The sequence below is a fragment of the Lontra canadensis genome, unplaced genomic scaffold (assembly GCF_010015895.1).
Source record: "Lontra canadensis isolate GAN:19392208 unplaced genomic scaffold, GSC_riverotter_1.0 scaffold51, whole genome shotgun sequence".
In the NCBI taxonomy this organism is placed as follows: Eukaryota; Metazoa; Chordata; class Mammalia; order Carnivora; family Mustelidae; genus Lontra; species Lontra canadensis.
This window is the reverse complement of record NW_022631045.1, coordinates 13,894,122-13,916,019: the sequence shown is the minus strand read 5'-3', so window position 1 is coordinate 13,916,019 and position 21,898 is coordinate 13,894,122. Positions and strand designations below refer to the sequence as shown.

At 42.8% G+C, this 21,898-nt stretch overlaps 1 protein-coding gene across 4 annotated transcripts in view; it reads right to left on the bottom strand.

Annotated features, from left to right (window-relative positions):
* The window catches only part of WDFY2 (WD repeat and FYVE domain containing 2), a 180,840-nt gene that overhangs the window by 14,950 nt on the left and 143,992 nt on the right, over nucleotides 1–21,898 (bottom strand). For all 4 annotated transcript variants that reach the window (XR_004384632.1, XM_032874119.1, XM_032874118.1 and 1 more), the window contains exon 7: nucleotides 11,216–11,342. Coding sequence is in view for 3 of the 4 variants with exons in the window: in XM_032874119.1 (XP_032730010.1) it covers nucleotides 11,216–11,342 (127 nt within the window). In the remaining variant the exon portion in view is untranslated. The remainder of the gene's footprint in view (nucleotides 1–11,215; nucleotides 11,343–21,898) is intronic.

Below are 21,898 nucleotides of genomic sequence, written 5' to 3'. Positions count from 1 at the left end.
TGGAGAGCAAGGCGAAAGCCTTAAAGGCAGGAAGCCCGGCAAAGTCAATCAGTGTGCATGCTTCCCCTTAGCCCAGAGCACAGACCTTAGAAATCAGATGGAATAAAAATGTTTATTTAAGATGCTGAGGCCTCAGGAAGAGAGAACCTTTGTCAGTTACCGACACTTGAGAAAAGCTGAGAGAAACCTGATTTTTGAACTTATTTTAAGGTGGGACTAGCTCCTTCCTTAATTAGATAAAATCTGTGGTACATGGCTATGCTGTATTTGTTCAAAAGCCATGATTTTACTTTTTTTTTTTTTTTAAAGGATCCTTTAAGAGTATTGGAGGTCATTCATTGAAGCGCCCACTGCACTGACCAGCCAGAGTCAGGTAAATCGTGTTGGCTGAGGTGTGGAGCGTGTCATGGTGGCTTAAGTCCAGGCGCCATTTCTTGGCTTCCAGGGTGGAGACAAAGCAGCAACAGACTTGAGTTTTGCTGACTCTCTATTTTCTCTAGTTTTCATTCCCTCTCTACTCATTTTGTGCTCGATTTTTCTCTCTAGTTCATACGTGGCTGACGAATTATTCCCTCTTGGGGGTACCTACCATGGAGAGTCCAGTTCTATGGTCTGACAACGTGGTGATCACTAACAAAAGGTTATAGACATTATTTTCCACTGGGTGAGGGAGCAGGGAATAGGGCTCCTTGGTTGTTTCTATTGGAATATTTTTCTCTTTTGAACTGAAATCAATTAAGAATTCTGTGCCCAGTGGGAAGGAGAACAGCTCCTTGTAATCCGGACTGGTGATTTGTGTGCTTTCGTGTTTCCCTCTGATCTGGGGTTGAAGCTGTGGGACCAAAGCACACAATCTCTGTGTTTGTGACTACTGCTCAGAAAGACTCTTCCCTCTCATGTCTGGAGTGCTAGCCTATTGCCAGAGGGCATCAATAACTTAGATTACAGCATTCTTTTTTTCTAATGTTTTAATTTCTTTTTTTTTTTTTTTAAGATTATGGTACTTTTTAGATTATAAGAACTTGTTCTGCTTGGTTTATAAAGACAAACAAGTGCTCACATAAATTGAATTTTCATAAACTTACTAGAAAAAAAAGAAAACTATGCCCCTAAAACTTTAAATTTACTAGACGTAAAAATTCTTTTACAGAAAACACTAACTCAGTAACATTTTAAGAATCTAAGTTCACAGAATTGAGGTGAACTCTTTGGCAAGTGAGATGAGAGTGATAAATTTTAAAACAGAGCTGTCTTTCTCTGATTCATCAGTGTTAAGTATGAGCAAATGTACATCTTATTTTACTTGGGTTGATTTCTTCTAAATAAATATATATATATATATGCATACATATATATACACACATACATACAGTAACTGGCCAAATAAGCTACTATTATGCCTAATATAATCCTATATATGAAAAATGTAAATTCATGTTCAACTAAATAATGGTTTTGGTAAACTTTTCATATAAATAGAAATTATGTTTTATAGCACATCAATTTAAAGATAATCCCCAAGATCTTCAAGCAACTTAAAGTGGATTACTCTAAGTAGAGCTAATTGATAATCATTGGATAACAACCTTAGATAATTTCTAAGTAAGTTAGAATACCGAAACTTTGATTACAAAGCATAATATTGTTTATATATGTCTGCTTCTCATTTTTTAAATTACAGAGAGGGTATAACTTCGGTGAGTCACTTTCATGAACATGTTCATTTTTGCCACCTTAAGGAGACATAAAAGTGGTGTATCTTGCAGGAGAAATTTCTGTCATGTGTGTTCATGAACTTTGTTAGTCTGCTAAAATACTTGTATGTGACAGTTCTCAATTATCCACATCCTCCCTCTTCCCAATTTCCTCTATGAAATGTAAGTTAGTTATCTCTGGTTAATCAGTTAAAAAGGGTGGTTGAGATTATATTGGGGCAATGATGGAAACAAGATACAACTATGTATGGGCTTTTGTTTTTAAAAGAGAAAATGGAGTAGTTTTGTCTTAAAGCAATGGCTCTCAAACTTTTTCATCTTAGGATTCCTTTACAGTCTTAAAACTAATTTGAGGACACCAAAGAGCTTTGGTTTAAATAAGAAATTACCAATATTTATTGTATTTGAAATCAAAATGGAATTCTTAAAAAATACTGATTCAGGGGCGCCTGGGTGGCTCAGTGGGTTAAAGCCTCTGCCTTCCGCTCAGGTCCTGATCCCAGGGTCCTGGGATTGAGCCAGGCATCGGGCTCTCTGCTCAGCAGGGAGCCTGCTTCCCTTCCTCTCTCTCTCTGCCTACTTGTGATCTCTGTCTGTCAAATAAATAAATAAAATCTTAAAAAAAAAATACTGATTCAGTTGAAAATAGCAATGAAGAATCCATTCTATTTTAATATAAATAACACATATTTGGTGAAAATTAACTATATTTCCCAAGGTGACAAATTTGGATGAAAAAAATGGCCTTGTTTAACATTTCTGCAAGTCTTTCTAATGTCTGGCTTAAGAGAAGAGAGACAGATACTCATCTCTTTCTGTATTTGTTCTGATACCACTCATCATGCAGCCTCTGGAAAACACCATTGTACATTTGTGAGAGACTATGCATGATAAAGGCACTTCTAAAGTAAAGTACGAATTTGTTCCAGAATATGAGAGCGAAAAATGAAGGACAAAACCTGGAAAGTGAATTTTATTTGCTTTGGTTTGTAATACTCAAGTCTGAAAAAAGAGCCATAAAATGCATTAAAATCTTGGCACAGTTCCCTCAGTTTTGATGGCTTGCTTCCTTGCCTCACTGATGAATGCCTCTGACTACAATGCAAAAGGATATTCTTCACCTTCTATAAAATCTGCCTCGCTAGCAAAGATTCTGTGTGTCACCACATTATTTTCAGAGCTCTACGTTGACTTGGTTAAAGTCCCAAAAACACCTTGGACAACTCTTGATGATTTTGCCTTCCTAGGCCGTACCCTATATTTTGAAAAAATAAAATAAAAAATTTAGGATACTTTCTACACCTACAACTACCTTTGAGATTCCCTAGGGGGATCCTTGAGAATTGTAAAGATCTACTCCTCTGCCTTATAAAAAGAGAGATACTATAAATAACTCTATTTGTTTGCCCTGTTGCTATTTTAAGAGTTCCGTGGGAAGAGTTAACAGATCAGAAGAGATGCTCGGCCTTCCCTAGGTCAGGTCAGTTTAGATAACAATTTATTAATGTAAATATTAATAATAATTAATGTAATTATGGGAGGACCCTGGAGGTTCATCAGAGCTCTCATTGTCTCTAATATGCTTTCCCCTCCAGGCAAATACTGATCAAAACTCTCAGGACATAGTTATGTAGGTTATCTCAATAGAGAATTTTATTCTTCTCCATTATGATTACTATTTGTCACAGTAAAATAAAAAAACAAACAAACACCCAACCATTAAAGCCTTCATAATCTATATGGACAATTTCTGTTTTACTCTGATGCTTGCCTGACGGCTCGGCTATAAGCTACGGGCCAGAAAGGACAATCTTAGAGTTTCATGGAAAAGGGCTGTAATGTGCCAGGTATTTAAAAATATTGATATTTCGAAAGAATAGACTCTCGGGCAAAGGCTACAGAGTGGACATTGCTTAGGTAATTTTTAAGCTGTGCTAGTGGACGGAATTGGGATTTCCTTAGATTTTTGGACTCTTTAGTCTGGATGCAAATGACTTCATAAGCGCAGACTGCTAACCAAGAACCGGCAGAACAACAATTAATTATACAGGACTGGATGAACTAAAGAGGGAAATTTTACTGTGGTTATGTGTCTGGAATACTGTTGATGCTGTTTTAATGTTCTATTTTCTGGATATGGGAGGGTTCTTTTTCTCCTACTCTTTATCCTATCTCTAACCTACAATCTTATAAACTCTGCTTTTATAAGCTAAACAGAAGCATTTAAAAATGATGTCCAGGTTTCAATGATTCCCCCAGAATTCGAAAAGTATTACTGAACCCCCTTAATTTTAATGGCAAGATAAAATTATTTCATAGGTTCAGTTAGCATCTATCCACAGGATATGGTTGGGCAACCAAGCCCTTACGTAGATTGTCCTATTAGAGAATGATGCTCATCTAATCAGATATGATTAGTCTCTTGAAATTAAGAAGCCAATGGCTACAAAGCTCTGCTAAGAAAACTGGCCTAGTACCTGGTGTGCAGAGGCCTGGACTTACAGGTGGTAAGGAAACTACCAGGAACCTGGCAAATGTTGGAAACCTCAAGGAGTTCAACCAAGTTGTAAATACTATGATTTACCTAGGGCAGAGCGTATTTTGGGCCTGGTTTCCTAATCTTGGAATAGCAAATAAAAGAGCCTTTGAAAAGCACAATCGGGTTCCTTATAAACATTTCCAGGCAGAAGTTAATTTTGTGGGCTCAATAGTTGTTTAATAATTCTCTACGGGTCTATACTTGCAAAGCCAAGATGACCTACATGGTTAATTAACACTCTCACCACACAATGTCAATAATTAGGCCAAACCTTAGGAGACCAACCTTCTTCTGTGATCAAGAATAATCTCTGAGATTATTAGGATGAAAGGAGAGGACAGGGGAAGAACGATCAGGCAGACCGTGAAAGACTGAAATGGGCAAGAAGAAAATACTGGTATCTTCAGCAGAGGATTAGGGGGCATCAGGCACACCTGTCTCGGTTATGATTCTCTAGGGGCCTGCATCTTGCAGTACCTTTAACTGTGCTACTTCATAACTCTGTAAATGTTAATTTGGTAATATTGCAAATTAATCCTTCCAGTGAAGAGGGAACGAATCCCCATGCCCCACCCCTCCCATGGAGGAAGCCATTTGTAAATCTACCTACAAATTCATTTCTGTTCTCCTCTGCCTATGTGTATGTCTGCTCTTTGGATTTTCCTTTGAACTGGTTGTAACAGCTTACTAGTTCCTTTACTAATTAATGACTTAATATAAAATCCTTGACAGGTACTCGTTAAAAAAGGAGTCTGTTGTTTTCCATCTCTCTTGGTTGTTATTTCACCTGTCTTAAAAAGTAGGGAGAGCCACCATTCTGACATTCATGGGCAAGAAGGAAAATCTACCTAGTTGAGCAGACTCATAACCCTGTGATTTGAACTACATTTCATTTGTTAAGGCATCTTGATACACATCAGTAATCTTGTAAAACCAAAATAAGCTACAGAAGGAAATGCTTTGCCACTCAGAGCTGGCAGCAACATTCAGCAACAAATACATAATTTATGGGACTCCAATACTGTTAATATTCTGACACAGAAGAGTGGAACACAGTGACGAATGCTGGATTCCAAGCTTTATAATAAAGCTGCTCAGGGCCTTCTTGATTTAAGGGTTCATGATGTAACCGCCTTGAAGCTAAAAACGAGGTAAGAAAACAATATCTCCAAGTTCACAGATTAAGGGTTATAAAGAATAAAAGATATGTTCTTCTTACATTCATGTTTCATCTGACATGAGTGCAGCATTTATACGAGAAAGCATTTCAAAACTGGTTATTATTTTACGGCTGAGAGCTCCATGTATTGCTGCTGGAGCACAAAACCCTCACTTTTCACAGTGACCAGGATCTGCCGTCTTCAACGACTAGACTAACTAGGGACGGCCTCCTTTCCTTACTCACTAGCCCTAGAGGGAACAAATATCTTATTAGACCTAGCTACATAATCTGGGGGGAGCTGATGAGGAATGCAAATACAAAGCCCCTTGCTAAAAATGTACTACTTATAAAACAAGATGGTGACAGCACATTAGCCCAAGCATGGGGCCCCGTGGGACCTCACAGGTAGAACACTCAGGGGGCCAGTCCTGTGTCTGATGCTTGCTCCGGAAAAAGGGTAGAGAAACCTTTCTTCTTTTTATAGAAACCGATTTTCAGACATAAGCTAACATCTGCCCAAATGTCAACTTGGGCCCTCTTCCACCCCCTAAGAGCAGGGGGGCTTAACTGTATAGCAGCTTTTATTTCTTTGATGGAGAGTTATGGGTAACTTAGGGAAAAATCGAATCAGTTATGCATCTGCTCCCGGAGAACTTGCTCTCTTAGATTCAGAACTCCCATCTCACACCAAAGGGCCCCTGGAAGGATTTACCTCCTCAGGGACCCTGCCTAAGAGCACCCGTTCAAGGCTAGCAACATTTGGCTGTTTTCCTGGCTATGGTGGGAGTTCAGATTAGCCACAGTCCTTCTGTCCACTTGTCATTTCCTGAAAACACTGTACTGAGTTCATGCAGCTGTTTGGGGTAACCTCCGGATGCTGAGAACTAGGAGAACCCATTCATCTCCTAAGACCCAGATCAAGAGTGACTCCCCGCAAAGAGGCCTCCCATGTTACTGGCACACTGTCCCACCTTCACCCCATTCTCATGCATCTAGCCTATTCCTTGTGTCCGTGACTGTTTCCACAGTCCCCCTTGTATCCGAAGTGCCTACTACAAAGTCTGGTATATAGATGGAGCTCGGTAAACAGCTGTTGAATGTATTATAGGGGGAGTAAGTACATGTGGCGGTATTTCCATTGAAAATGCTATATTCGGAGAGAAGTAAGACTCCTATCCAAAAGCGTGATTTTCACATTACTGTAATCTCTGTGAACAAGACTAATTTTAACTGGCACATACTAGCCCTTACTCTTGTGATTTTTTTTTTTTTTAAGATTTTATTTATTTGAGACACAGAGAGTGAGAACACTGTGGGGAGGAGGGTCAGAGGGAGAGGGAGATGCAGATTCCCCACTGAGCAGGGAGCCCGATGCGGGGCTCGATCCCAGGACCCAGAGATGATGACCTGAGCCTAAGGCAGAGGCTTAACTGACTGAGCCATTCAGGAGCCCTTCTGATTATTTCACATACATTCTATCATTTATGTTTTCTGACAATCTTTGCGGGTTTCTCTTTCCAATATTATCCCTACTTTAGAGATGAGGAAACCAGGATCAGAGAGCTGAAGAGTCCTGCCAAGGCCTACATGGCCATTAGCAGAAGGGCGGGCTTGAGCACAGCCTGGCCTGGCTCAGAGGCCAGCGATTAGCGATCACACAGTACAGTATCTCCCCCTTGATAAGGTTCTCCCCTCAATGAAAACCCTCACTGCTAATTCTTCGATCAATTATGTATTTAGCTCACTTAGAAATAGAAAAGACATCTCTTCCCCTGGATCCTAATAATAATTAACAATGAGAAATGCTCCTAAATCTGAGATTTGCAAGAGAGAAAGCTTGCTCTCCTTTCCCAAACCAGAAGAGGATGAATGTGAGAATTCTACTTCCTTTCCTAACTTTACACACAATTTACCTAATAAATAGAGAAAGACCCAAATTCTCCCGATGGATATTTATTGATGAATAGCCCCTTTCCTCACCAAAAGGCTCTGAAGATGCTTGTAACAAAAGTCTTACACATGCTCAGAGTCGGAAGAGAAAAACCAAGAGTTGGGACTGTGGAAAATACCAAGGCCCTGTGTGCCAACAGCCGGGGTGGTGACCACGTCCCATGTCACCTGTGGAATCCCAGTGTTGGTGAAGGGTTCCATCCTAAGAAACTACTCAGATCTTTACCTGTGCTTTAAATCAAGTTACCATTAAGTTAAATTGCCACAAAGTCTTAGAAACCTAAGAAAAATACTGTTAGAAAGGAAAATTATGGTCATAAAGTTGGTCATGAAATGATAGGTATTATCTAAGAATAAAAAAGGATCTAAAAAAGCCCAAGTATCATTATTAGACTTGACAAGGGCATGGGACAATAAATGTCCAGGTTTATGCTTCCAAAATACCCATCCAACTGGTAATGGATACTTCAGAAACATAATGGTCCCTAAAACTGGAACCTTTTCTTTGCCTTTCTTTTCACAGAGCTAGCACATAACCATGTTCTACTTGCTGCAGGGCATAAAAACACCAAAATGTTTCAAATGCAGATAGTACTGCATAGAAGTATACTTTCTTAGCTTTTTTCCCTTGGACTTGGAGACATTTTAGTTACTCTAGTGCTAAAGTTCTCTCTGCTTTAATGGGATTTTTAATGCACCAAATCAAATTACTTGTAGAACTTGTCATACTTCTGCTGCTGAAGAATGATGGAATGAAGCCACAGAACCCAGGATAGACCTGGGGAGCTGTCCCCCCACATCATACTCGGATATTCCCACCAGAGGTGAAGGCATCTCCCCCCTGCTCTGGGGCTGGGGGTGTCTCTGGTCCGGTTGGCTTTGCCCAGTTCCCAAGCTCACCTCTTTGGTGCCTGATCTGGAATTCTAACCAGCTGTAGTCACCCTGGTGGGGGGAAGATGGGAAAATGAGGAATTGTGGGACAGCCACGGGCCACAAGAAAAAACTCTTTTGGCCTCTCAAGGAGAAAGACAAAAGAGATCATGGAGCACAGACAGAGGGGAACATCTGTTAGTATTTGCTTCAGGACCCCAGTACCGAGCACAGGGCAGGACAGAGAGAAGGCTGTAAGGACCTTTCTCTGTTGGACTGAACTAAGGTTTGGAAGACCTAAGCTACCAGCTGGGGGCTTTGAGGACTCAATATTCTCCAAAAGATGACATGTGGCTTCCCTTTTACATATACAGGGTTCTTGCAAGATGACACTGAGGTATCTGTGTGTTTGCTGATGAAATACAATCACTGAACACCAATCCCATGGCCAATTTCCAGGGCAAAGGAATGGTGGCTGTGAATGTGGCCCTGCGGCTCTCCTTCCTGCCTGCTGCCCTGGCCCCTTCCTTCTGGTACCTTCTGTGAGTCCCATTCTCCTATCATTAGCTCTGGAGTCTTCCTTGTCTCCCTCTCAGGCACTCAAACCCACTCATAACAGGGTGACCCAATGTATGCTGAGGAAGTTCTTTTCTCCCAGCCTGACACTGGGCAGCCCCTCCCAAGCTAAGGTCTGGTGGTGAGGAGCCCTCACAGAGCTCCCTTTATTCCTCAGCTTGAGCTAAATAAAACACCAGGCAAAGGCCTTCTGCCATTATTCCTGTTTAAAGCCAGTGCTGACCGGCGGCTCCTGATCTCACCAGCCTGCCATCCCCCGAGGTCCTAAGGGGGTGGATTATCAGGATGGACTCCCAAGTATGGTCTGTTCCAGTTTTGAAAAGGCCAGGTCTGTTTTCCTTAGAAACTGGAAGGTCTATCAGTTCAGGTTCCATTTTTCTGGGACTGAGAGACTCTGTCTCAATTTTATAGCTTCTCTTTTTTTACCAAATGACAGGTACAACTTTTCCAGATCAAGAGTTTGTAGGAGGGCACTCAGCACGCAGTGGTGCTGGTGTTGAGCACTGTTACACTTTACTACCCTGTGGATGGGTCATGCAAGGTTGCCTGCCGGCTTTATTAACCACTGTGCAAAAATAAAACTAGTTATGAGCTAATCTGAATGAGCCCAACAAATATTACTGATCTTCATTCAAAACTGGCTTTTTATTTCTCCGAGAGCCTGAGGTGACAGGAATTATTGGCAGATTAGAGAATAACTATTATTAAATAGGACTGTGTTTGCCTTCTCTTTCTCTTCATTTACATGGATGATGTCAACCCTTTCACACAATACTGATGCATGGCCCCTTGTCATGGAGATAAATACAAGGGAGCGATTCCTCTAATGAGCTGATGACGAGCTCCTAGTGGCCCCACAAGCCAGGCAGAGCCCCAGACAACGGGTCTATTCTCTCACGTGGGAAAGAAGCTACTTCTCGAAGACTAAATTCTAACACTAAGATAATTATCTGTGAGGAGGCCCTCCAAAATCGAATCCGTTCATATCTAATAATCCCAACTGTAGATGTAACTATTTGGGAGAATATTTTAAAATCAGCACTTCTGGGTAGATTAACAGAAAGAGCTAATGTTGCTTAAAACTAGTCTATTTCACGGGAGCCTTTGTTTACGGCTGTCTAGAGTTGCTCTTAACATCACTGTAAAAACTTTACAAGTTAAAAACAATTCCGATTAGCTTTAGAGCTCAAAAGCAGATCTCCTGTTCTTTTCTGCACATGACCCTGCTTTGCCCCCAGGACCAGCGGGCAAGCACAGGGTAGGGCAGGTTAGAGTGTGGTCTGAGGGCCACGAGGAGAGCTGCCCGGGAGGACTGGGACAGCACAGACACCTGCCGTTCCAGACCGGTGGCTGGAATCTCCAAAGACACAGTCCAAGAGTCTACATTTTAACAAATTCCTTTGTGCCCCTTTGCACACTGCAAAGTTTGAGAATGGCTCCAAGGAAAAGCAAAGCTTTCTTTGCTCTTCCTCTCAGCCCTGTGAAATCCGCCCCTCAAGGAAGAAGAGCCTGATTTGAGTAAAGGTGAAACCTCCATCAGTATCTGGTGAGGCACCTGGAGTGTAAGGATATTATGTCGCCCCTTTCCTTATGCTGCCAGGAATCTTGCCACATTTGAATTCAATTATTGAAAATCCATAGGCCTTCCTGGCTTATATTTTTTAAGTTCTTTTTCCTCACATTCTCAAATTTTTATCCTTAAGTCTCCCCGGTTCTCATTTTTCCTTCTTATTTCTTTGCTGCCATTATTTTATTTTACGGTTTTTGTAAGCACTCACAAATCCTCCGTGGAATTAAATGAGGGATAAATAAATAAACATACCTCGGCACAGATATAATTCCAAGGGGCCATTTCTTGTGTTCCTGCAATGTTTCTTCCCACACTAAGATCCTGCCACAGACACTGGACCACACGCCTCTGTCTTAGCTTTCCACTGGGAATCTTTTCTCTGAGTTTTTTTGTTTTTTAATATTTTATTTATTTATTTGACAGAGAGACACAGCAAGAGGAGAACACAAGCAGGGGGAAGTGGGAGAAGGAGAAGCAGGCTTCATGCTGAGCAGGGAGCCCGATGTGGGGCTTGATCCCATGATCCTGGGATCATGACCTGAGCCATAGGCAGATGCTTATCAACTGAGCCATCCAAGCACCCCTGAGTTTGTTAATAAAAGCACCAGCAATAGGGCACCTGGGTGGCTCAGTGGGTTAAGCCTCTGCCTTCAGCTCAGGTCATGATCTCAGGGTCCTGGGACTGAGTCCCACATCGGGCTCTCTGGTCGGCAGGGAGCCTGCTTCCTCCTCTCTCTCTCTCTGCTTGCCTCTCTGGCTACTTGTGATCTCTCTCTGTTGAATAAATAAAATCTTCAAAAAAAAAAAAAAAAAAAAGCACCAGCAGCCTTACTTGTGTCCTTGGAGCTCGATGGCCGTTCCTTTTCTCCCACCGATGTCCCACATGATGACAGAGTGATCTGAGCTGCCAGAGAACAACACTCGCTGGACAGGGTCCCAACAGAGAGCAGTCACCCCACCTATGAGGACAGACACAGCTGGACATTAGTCACAAAGCAACAGTATTATGCACCAATAAATGTGAACGCAAAGGAGTGAGGATCTAGTGCAGTTCTTCTGCTTATAAACAAATAAGTCCCTGAAGTGAAAAACAAAAAAACAAAAAATAAAAAAAAACCCAAAAAACTGGATCCTGGAATAAAAGTCCCACCCTTTCAGCATTTCCCCCCCCATATTTAACATACCATAAGATCAATTACTATAAAAACCAAGAGAAAATGAAAAAGGCAGCTAATTGTCAGAAAGAGATGTTACTCAAAGAATGGAAAATATCACACTACTTGGAAATATTAACTGTATTTTCTTAACTTCTAACTACTGCCCCACCGACAGTAACAGGCAAGAAGTGAACGGAGTTTTAAAAAGCTAGACTGAATTTTCTTATTCTCGAACACAGATACAATTAGACCACACCACCAGAATTTAAAATTTATTTTCTCTCTGTGGGAATTGAAGTTTACAGATTCTAGGTTCATCGTTTATATCCTGAAGTGTCCATTTCCTCGACTGTAAAATGGGGATCACGGCGATACATCTCAAGATCTACATACAACTACTACTATTATTAATGATGCTATGGACCTAGCCCCTGCCTGCCTCACAGGGCTGTGGTGATAATCAGGTTGGATCAGTTCCATAGGAGCCCTCTGTAAACCACAGCGTGCAGTACACACGTTGGTTATTAGCATTACTCTACTGGTGTGGCTATAAAATATTATGACAGATCTTTCTCTCTGGTAGTCCCTTTATGAATCAAACCCCTGCACGATGAGAATAATATTAACTTTTTCCATTTAGGATGAGCCCAAAGCCTACAAACGCTTAAGAATGGGAGAAATACTCATTTTTTACATGATTGAAAAATATTATATTCTGAAAAGAACATAAAATAGCATCTTGTTTATGAGAACCTGACATTTTTCTTATTTAGATGATCAATTTGTTCTAACAAAGTGCTGCACTTTATAAGCTTTTAGGAAAGTTTCTTTTACATAATATTCTCGGAAGGGTTTTCTTTTCTTTTTTTAAGATCAAAGGCAGGGAGGGAAGTCCCACTTATTCTGGCTTGTGGTTCATTGCTTCTCGCCATACCTGCACAACATCCTCCCGTCCATGTACAAGTAAACAGCAACCACCCCCGCCCCAATCTAAGCAGTCTGCCCCCTGCCGCCACCTAATGGCACTGAGCAGCATGGCCAGTGGCACACAGGCTCTAGTGTGGTCTCTTGAATGAATGAAGGAGCAGACGAATGAAAATACATTTTTTTTTTAATCCACAATTCTCGTTATTTGGAACTCTTCTACTAGACTTACTAACCCTTCCAAGTTAAATACTGTTCCTCCTTTTGTGCACCAACGCTTCTTCATTCCCTGCTGTTGAACTCAACGATTACCACGTCCCAGGGTTTTAAGTACCCATGGACAACTGCGGTCCTGAAGCAGCTGATCCTTCTTCCACAGGAATCTCAGAAGGCCAGCAGTGGCCTAACACTGTGTCACGGAGCCTAGGTCATGCACCTCACACCCTCCCATCATGCAGGCCCCGGATCAGCTCACATCATCCCAAGAAGAAGGGTGAGTGCAGTACAGTAAGGAGACCCCATTCATATAACTTGTATTACAGGAGATTTAAACACAGTATGTCCAGGACTCCATATTGTCTGTAGTTTCAGGCATCCACTGGGGGTTCCTGAACTTGTCCCTCACAGACTGGGGAGGGGAGGGGGAACTATGCTGTACCTTTTTTTTTTTTTTTTAACATTCTTTAGTATTTAACAATGTAATACACTTCAAGATGTTCTATCCCGCAAAGCACGTTATTTATTCCCACACAGTACCCAAGTAACTTACTTGGTTAAATATCCGTGGCAGAGTTAGCCAGCTGTCCAGCTCGAGCCCCACTCCCCGGCCATGAATGGAATGCTCCCTGGAAAGGTGCTCTCCTGCAGGGACCATATTTATGGGCCCTCTTGTATCTAGGGGGCATGTCACCAGATCTGAGCAAAACCTAAAAAGTAATCTGTGTTCCTTCCAGGCCAAGGGGGTTAAGATGTCCCTTTTTCACTTTCTCTTCGTACCTACTCTTCAAGGACTCTAAGACTCAGGGCATGGAGAAACCACATTCTAGAAGAAGTCAGAGTCCCTGAATTACCATATGGAAGAGAGACACCTGCACTGGGTTGTAACGCAAGCAAGAAGTAAGGTGCTGCATTAAGCCATTGAAATGTTAGAAATTGTTTGTTAGCGCAGTTAGCATTAGCTATTAAATGCCATATATTTACTGGGATATACAATGAGACTGGCCCAAGGGGCGCCCGGGTGACTCAGTCAGTTACGCGGCCAACTCTTGATTTCAGCTCAAGTCACGATCTCAGGGCCGTGAGATTGGGCCCCACGCAGGGCTCCTCACTCAACAAGCAGTCTGCTTTAGAGTCTCTCCCTTTCCCTCTGCCCCTACCCCTGCTTTGTGTCCCCTCCCTCTAAAATGAGTAAGTAAATCTTTAAAAAAAAATTAAGGCTGGCCCAAGAGGAAGGTGAGAGTCACCACAGGTTTCATGAGTCAGGAAATTAAAAAAAGTTACTGGTATAGACTGTTAACACTGATGTGTAGTACTTAGAATTGGAGAGGACCCCGGTTGGAAAACCAGTGCACCAACCAAAGCAATCCACTGTACATTCTGAATTGTTTTTTTCCAAAAGTGTATCTGAAGTCTAAGCACTTCTCACCACCTCAACCACTACCATCCTTGCATGAACCACTACCAAAATTCTTGGCCTAGAAAATGAAAAAGCATGACACGTATTTACATGGAATGCCTATGGGGGCAAAAAGCACTCTCATACGTTGCTAATGAGACTCCAAACTAGCGCATCAGGGAAGGCCAAGTACAACAAACAACACCTGCACTTGGCTTTTAATCCAGCAATCTCACTCCCAGGAATTTATCTTGAAGATACTGTCCCCATCCCCAGGGAGTAATAAGAAGATACACATGCATAAGGAGAATGCTCACAGAAGACAGTGGCGGACTATGGTGCATTCGCTCAGTGTTCTGCAGCTAGGAGAAACAACAAACAAGATCACTTAGGAGGACAGCAAGGGATTTCCAGGATACACTGCAAAGTGAAAAAGGCAAAGCACCAAAAAATAGCTACATTGTGCTACCTTTCATCTAAGAAAAAACTGCAAATAAGAAATGAATGAGCTCAGCTACTTTCAGCAGGTGCACAGGAATAGCAATGGAGAGGGGATGAAGCAGAGTGGCACTTTTCTGAGTATATTTTTTTGGTTTGGTTCTGTATTTTGGGACCATATTCGTGTTTCACATACTCAAAAATAAGTAAATAAAATCAACAAGGGGTATATTTGGTGGGGGGGTAGGGTATGGACCCAAAATAGAAATATGAACAGAAACTAGTGAACCTAACTGTATTACAAATGAATGATCTGACCACAATGAAGTGGGGCAGGGGGAGAACTGACAAAAGCCACTTTGGAAAACAGAAATTTGACGACACATCCTAAGGCAAAATATAAGATTTGTACACAAATATAGTACTTTAGTTAGTAGGTCTGTATATGGGTTATGTAGGTCAGCAATTCTGCAGCTATTCCATGTGTATTTTAGGACTGAGCAAGTAAATACATGGAGGATAACAAGAGCTGAGTTTCTCACTATCATCATAGTTACAGCTGTTGGGGCGGGGGGAGGTTAGAATAAACTCTTTGGTGTTAGAATGGAATTGGAAGCATCAGTATGAACTCACGTGTGTGTACACACACACAAACACAGAAGACACAGAAATAGAGATGTGTGGGGACACACATATATTTCCTAGCTCTGTCTACTGAGAGGGCCTAGAAGCTACGATCTTCCCGCCAACGGGTGCACACAGAGCACCCAGATTCTGGCTTCTATATATTATCTATTCTTCAATGAAAGAAACAATGGCTGAATGGATAGTTAATTCTAGGGCTGAGGCATAGAGTATGCAAGATGAGCCAGGAACATCATGTGGTATCAGAAAGTGAAGAAGAGGCGCCTGGGTGGCTCAGTCGGTTAAGCATCTACCTTTGGCTCAGGTTCCTGGGATCGAGTCCCTGCATCAGGCTCCTTGCTTCTTCCTCTACCCCTCTCCCCTACTTGTGATCTCTCTCTCTCTCTCTCTCTCATGCTCTCTCAAATAAATAAAATCTTCAAAAAAAAAAAAAAAAGTGAAGGGACAGTCAAAAAGTCACAAAAGCCAGCGTGAAGAAGCCAGTGTCCCATTGGTCAAATCTGGGACAATTTGAGCAAGAAAATAAGTTGAGTGGTAGTAACAAATTCTCACACATAGAAATACTTGTGAGCCCATACTGGTATAAACAACGGAAAAAACAAATAAATATGGGGAGAAGTAAAGTTTTTCCTTATAAAAAAATTCCAACCAAAATTGTAGAAGAGATAATGACTAGAAAAAGCACAATCTGGCAAACACCACAGTCATAATTGTTTCTAGTAAGAGTTATCAATGGAGTCTCAGTGGATAGTAAAATTACTGGACAGAAATATGATGAGAAACAGTATTTATACAGTTTCAAAATACTTCCTCATAAAATACTTCTGAATTACAAAAGGCTGACTAAAGTGGAGAAACTTGGCAGACACTACCTTAACCAAATGATCAACATTAACATCACCAGAAACAGGATAAATCAGTATCATGTGCCTCTTGACACAATCCACTGAGAAGGACATAACATCACTTCCATGGTATTCTTATAAAAAATGCATCACCTGAATTTAACCATGAGGAAACAACACAAACTCAAATGGAAGGACATTCTGGCTAGTACTTAAAAACGCCAAGGTCATGAAAGACAAAGGAAGACCAAAGAGCTGTCTCACGTTGAAGGAAACCAAGGCCATGTTACCACCGAACCCATGTGGTCCCGGATCAGCTTGTGAACACCCCGACGGCTCAGGGTCTTCCACTGCGCTTCAGTTAAGAGATAAAAAAATGGAAGAAAAAGCTTCAAGACGGGAAGGAGGAGGGGACTGGGGAGAACAACAAATAACTCTTGAGGTCCGTCCCAGCTCTAGGTACATGTCCTAACAATGGTGTCTCTTGGAGGCTGGGGTATAAAGCACAAACCATAGCGCTCATTGCAAATCAGTGCAACTGGCATGTTCTCCGCATCTTTCACAAGGCAGACACCAGGTTAGGCTCTGTGGATATAATCAAATCAAGACTCAGATCCTACTTCAACACAAACGGAGCCTAAGATCGTGGGATTAGTCTGGAGAACAAGAAGGGCGTGCATGCTGTGTTTGGTGGAGCATTCTCTCATGGAACACGTGGCTACTCCCTCTGCCTGGAGTGCCCGTCTTACCTCTGATCACTCAAGTAACACTTTCTTTCTTCAAGGCGGAGCTCAGGCGCTGTCTGCTACAGGAAGCCTTCCCCAACACTCTCAGTTCAAGTGAGGTGCCCACTTCTGTGTGTGTTTCTATCCTCAAACTCAACCCCTGCATAGGAACTTTATCAGATAATTTATCTCCCACAGGAGACTTTACGTTCTGTATATTAGTATTCAAGCAGTACCCAGTTCCTGGTACACAGTAGGTGCTTAATAAATGTTTACGCACCTGCCTGTGAGTTGCATGGCAGAGAGTAATGGGAGACAATAAAGAAGATTAATAAGCCACCACTGCAGAGGCGTCTGGCAGAGCCCTGGGATGGGGGCCGATGGGAAGGCAGCACACTGAGTCACGGGGGTGTGTGTGTGGGGGGGGTGGAGGGCACAGAGGAGTGGAGAGGAGAGCTGCTGACAGGAGAGTGTTCCAGCAGCCCTCAGCAGACACCTTTCTGAACAGTCCTTCTTACAGATGCTTTGGGTAGCTCAAGAAAGGCAACCCCACCAGTGAGCCTGCATTCCAGAGCAGCGCAGACCCGCACCTTGGCACAGTCCTCACCCACAGTGTCCTCCTTGCTCTCCATATATAGGTCGGAGAACAACAGTGAGGGGCTACGGTGGATGTGGGTTTCTGGATGTATGATATTTCAAATCACAAACATCATTTCTTCTATTTCATTTTACTTCCCTTCAGATTCCTCCATCTTTCTGCTCCCCTCATTTCATGATATCTTTTCCCTACCTTTGACCTGCATAATATAGGACTGCTAGAGCAGTTTCCAACAGAAATGACTTTACTCTTAAAAATAAATGTTTTTGTCAAAATAAAATTTTCTATTTTCTCATAAATGAAAAATTACATAATATCCCAATACACGGATGTACCTTATTTCACTTACTGTTACATTTTTTCCCAACTTTTAATTATTATAAATTTTGCTAAGATGAACATTTTTATTTGTAAATCTTTGATCATGTTCCTATTTAGTTAGAAGAGATTCCCAAACCTGCACCAGATCAAAGAGTAGGAAAACTTTTAGAAATTTAATATGTGTCACAAAAACGCACAGTGAACTCATTTTTTAGAGGCTTTTACAATGTATCTTGCAAAAGCTAGAGAGACTATGTGAAGTGTTGCAAAGTTGGGGCTGGAAACGGCTGGGTCTGTCCTTACTGGTGTGACGGGGCACCTCGCCCAGAGCATGCCATCCCACCTACAAGGTGAAGAAGGTGTGCGGGCTCCCTGTGACGACAGGAGAGCGATGAAGCAAGTCCCCAGAACACAAGTTCTCTTGAATTAAGTCTCTGACCTTTCAGCTGCTGCATTTTGCTGAAGTGAGGAGGTTGCTGTAAAGCTGAACGTGCTCTACCTGCAGGCAACCCCTTGCTCCCGAGATCCACCAACAGACATGCCGCTATCTCCTTGCCGCCTCCCCAGGGGCATCTCCAAGCACCGGGATCTCTCTCCCCAGACCGCTCCAACCTCCAGTGCTCCTGGTGTCAGCAAACAGCATCACCATCCACCCAAATGCTCCCAAAAGAAACCCGGATGCCCCCACCCAAAAGCCAAGTGCCGCTTGATCTCCTAAAAAGACCTCCCGTCACGCCCATGGCCATCCTCCCAGTCCAAACAAGTGGGGCTCTGGCAGCAGCCATCCTTCAAAATGGTCTCTGCACATCCACTCTCGTCCCCCCTCAATCCAGTGCCACCGCTGCCACACTGATTTGTTAGAATGGAAAGCAGGCCGCCGCCCTGCTCATACTTCATCACTGATGTGTGATGTGTGATGTCCTGTGATCATCAATGATCTCACAGTGCCTGAGAACAATGGCCGTCGTTCTCCACTCACATCACCTGGGAGTTCAACCTCTACTCCTCCCCTCTGGCTCTCCACACCACCCACAGGTAGCCATACGGCTGCTCACACTTGCCCACTCCCTTCCAAATACCTGTTTCACACACCTGGGGCCTAGAATGATCTCATCCCCTGGGTAACTCCTCTTTCTCCTTAAGGTTTCGTTCAAACACCACTTCCCTGGAAGTCTCCCATTAGCGCCCTGGAGAGGGAAGCCCTCTTCTTCTTTGCTTCCGAAGCAGCCTCTGAGGGCACTGGGGCATCACAGTACTTGCTGCACTCATAATCTTTTGAGGAACTACCTGTGTTTAACTGGTTTAATGATCACAGCGTAATGATTTGAACTTGCGTATTGGCACTGAACTATGCCTCTCCTTGTTTTAGTTATTTTTGTTATAGTTATACTGTAACTTTCAATGATTTCCCTAATAGTTAATGAACAAGTCTGTGTTTTTTTTGTTAAATAGTGTGCTTTGGCAAGTTCTGTTCAAGCCCTTCTGTTTCTAGCATGTTCATACTAATCAAAATAACCCTTAGACATAAAAGAAAAAAAGTTACTTTACTGATACTATGGATTTCCAACGGTTAAAATCTGATTTTCCCCCCTGCCTTTGTTCAAGTCAGTAGGACTTTTTGGTAGAAGTATTTTCTGATTTCTGCAGAAATAGCAAAGAACTATGATACCTAGCATTTAGTTACAGGAATAAAACCAGCAGAGGGAGCAAAGGAACATAAAACTAGTTTCCTAGGTCCCCATGGATTAGTAAATGCTATGTTGGCCTGTGGTATTAGGCCATTGCCATCTCTAACCCACATTTTTATATGACCTTCTGTACTGTAACAGAGTGATGGGTGAATGGTTAGGACTCTGTATACATACCAGACTGTGTGCTTCTGAGTTTGGATCTGGACTGATAAGACCCCCAATATCATTCTTTAATGGATCTGGGTTCATCCTAAAGTCTTTATGTTGGGGGTTAAGGGAATGAGATTAATCCTTCAAAACCCCTTTTCCCAGAGTTTGGGACCTCTCAGGGCCCAGGATGGGCTGAATGGAGAGGAGGAGCTCAACAATATGTCTGCATCATCAAGGAATCTCTTAGACATCCCTGCTCTGGCTACAGATGAACAAGCTGTGCTGTAGCCAGACTGACGGTGGGTGCATACCACTGTCTATGGATAACAGTAGTAAGCTGACTATGTGACCTGCTACATTTGCCTTCCTGTTAATTAGCAACGTTCCTGGGCCACATCTGGTCTTCCTCAAAGATACTTCATGATAAAGTCATAAAAGAATGCTTTAAACTCTGAGAAAGGTAAGGCATAATGCCAAGCTGACATTTTATTATTCGGACTAACCCAGAAGACAGGAAACCCTTGGGCCACTTCTGGCTCCCCACGCAGCAGTAAGAAGCAGCTACACCCCTTTTCTGGCCTAGAGGCAGCAACAGGGAGCTCAGAGCACCACTCTCAGCCATACAGTGAATGGCTGCTACCAAGGAGCCAGGCTGGAAGCCGCCTCTGCCTAAACCAAGTCTGGGAACTACCTAGTCTGGTCACCGGCATGCCGAACTTAGCACCAAAATTTCACCTTGGGCCCATCCACTGCTGGCTTTCCCATTCCTCCTGCCACACTCGGAGGGGCAGTTTTCTACTAGCTTTCCAGTTATGTTCTCTATTCTGCTGCCAGAACAATCTTTTAAATTCTGACCAGGTTAACGTCTTTGCTTAAAACTCTTTTACAGTTTTGCATTGACGTCAGGCTACTGCCTCAGTGATCCAAATGGACTCTCGCTTCCTTTCTGGCTGCCCGCCACCTCAGACTCAGTATGCCAGCCAAAAGGAGTTACTAAAGTTCCCAGGAGAGCACACTCTTGCAGATCTCCATGTCTTGGACGACACTGTTTTTTTCCACCTGGAGTGCTCGCCTCACTTCTTTTTCATGAACTCAACGCTCATTCCTTCCCAAATATCTGAGGTTAAGCAACACCTCTGCTGAGAAGGCCTTCCTGACAGACTCCCAAACCTGTCTGAGCTAAGTGCTCATTCTGTGTTCCTCGAAGTGCCCTGTACCGGCTTCCCCCTGCCTCTGCCGTCCTGTCACTCTTTGGTTCTTGTCTCTCACTGGGCTGTGAAGAATTTGAGGAAATAACTGTACCTTTTATTTCTACAATAGGGAACAGTGGCTGCGATCAACTAGGGAGAGCAATGCGTGTAAAGAGACCAGGGTCCAGGGCAGAACCCACCAAAAAAGACCACTAAGGAGATAAGAAAGAACAGTCAGAGAAGGAGAAGAAAACTGGGAGAGACTGTGTCATGGAAGCCAAAGGGAGGGCTGTTACAAGCAAGAAGGGCCACGATGCATAACACTGCGGAAGGTTAAGTATGATATGGTTTAAAACATGTCCACTGGATACAGCAACCAGCAGGTCACCAGCCACCTTGGGGACAGCAGTGTCAGAGGAGCGAGAGACAAGCCAAACTGCAGGTGGGTGGAAGGCAAATGAGAGGTGAAGAATTTGAAGCAGCCGGAAAATGATATTCTTTGAAGAAGCCTTGTTGTTTGCCACAACATGAAGACATCATGCCAAGTGAAAGAAGCCAGTCACAAAACAATGCAGGATGTGAGGCACCCAGAGCAGGCAAATCCGTAGAGACAGAAGGTAGAATGGTGGCTGCCAGGGGCTGGGGGTGGGGGCATGGGAGTCAGTGTTTAACGGGGTCAGAGCTGCAGTTTTATAATACAGAAAATGTTGTATAGATGTTGTATGAATGTCCTTAATGCCGCTGAGGTGCAAGCTTAAAAATGATGAAAATGGTGAGTTTTCGATTATGTACATTTTACCATAATTAAAAAAAAAAAGAAAAGAAAGAAAAAAGCAGCACAGCTGTTAAAGAGAGTAAGGCAAAAACTGCCTCAACAGGATACAGGATTGAGAGGGTTCTGTTGGTTGAAGAGAAAGCCAAAACATTTAAGCATGTTAATACACTGAGAAGAATAAGTCAGTCAAGGGGAGACAAAGGGAACAGTTTTTGATGTGGAGACCCCAGGAGAATCGGCCCCAGGCCAGAGGACAGGAGACTCCTCAGTGAGGCAGGAGGGCCAGAGATGAGGAAGGGGTAGAGGAAGGTAGGTAGAGGGGAGGAATACAGGGCAGGCAAGAAAAAAAAAATGTTTTTTTAAAAAGATTTATTTATTTGAGAGAGAGAGAGAGTGCGCAAGAGTGCCCAGGGGCATGGGTGGGGTGGGGCAGAACGGGAC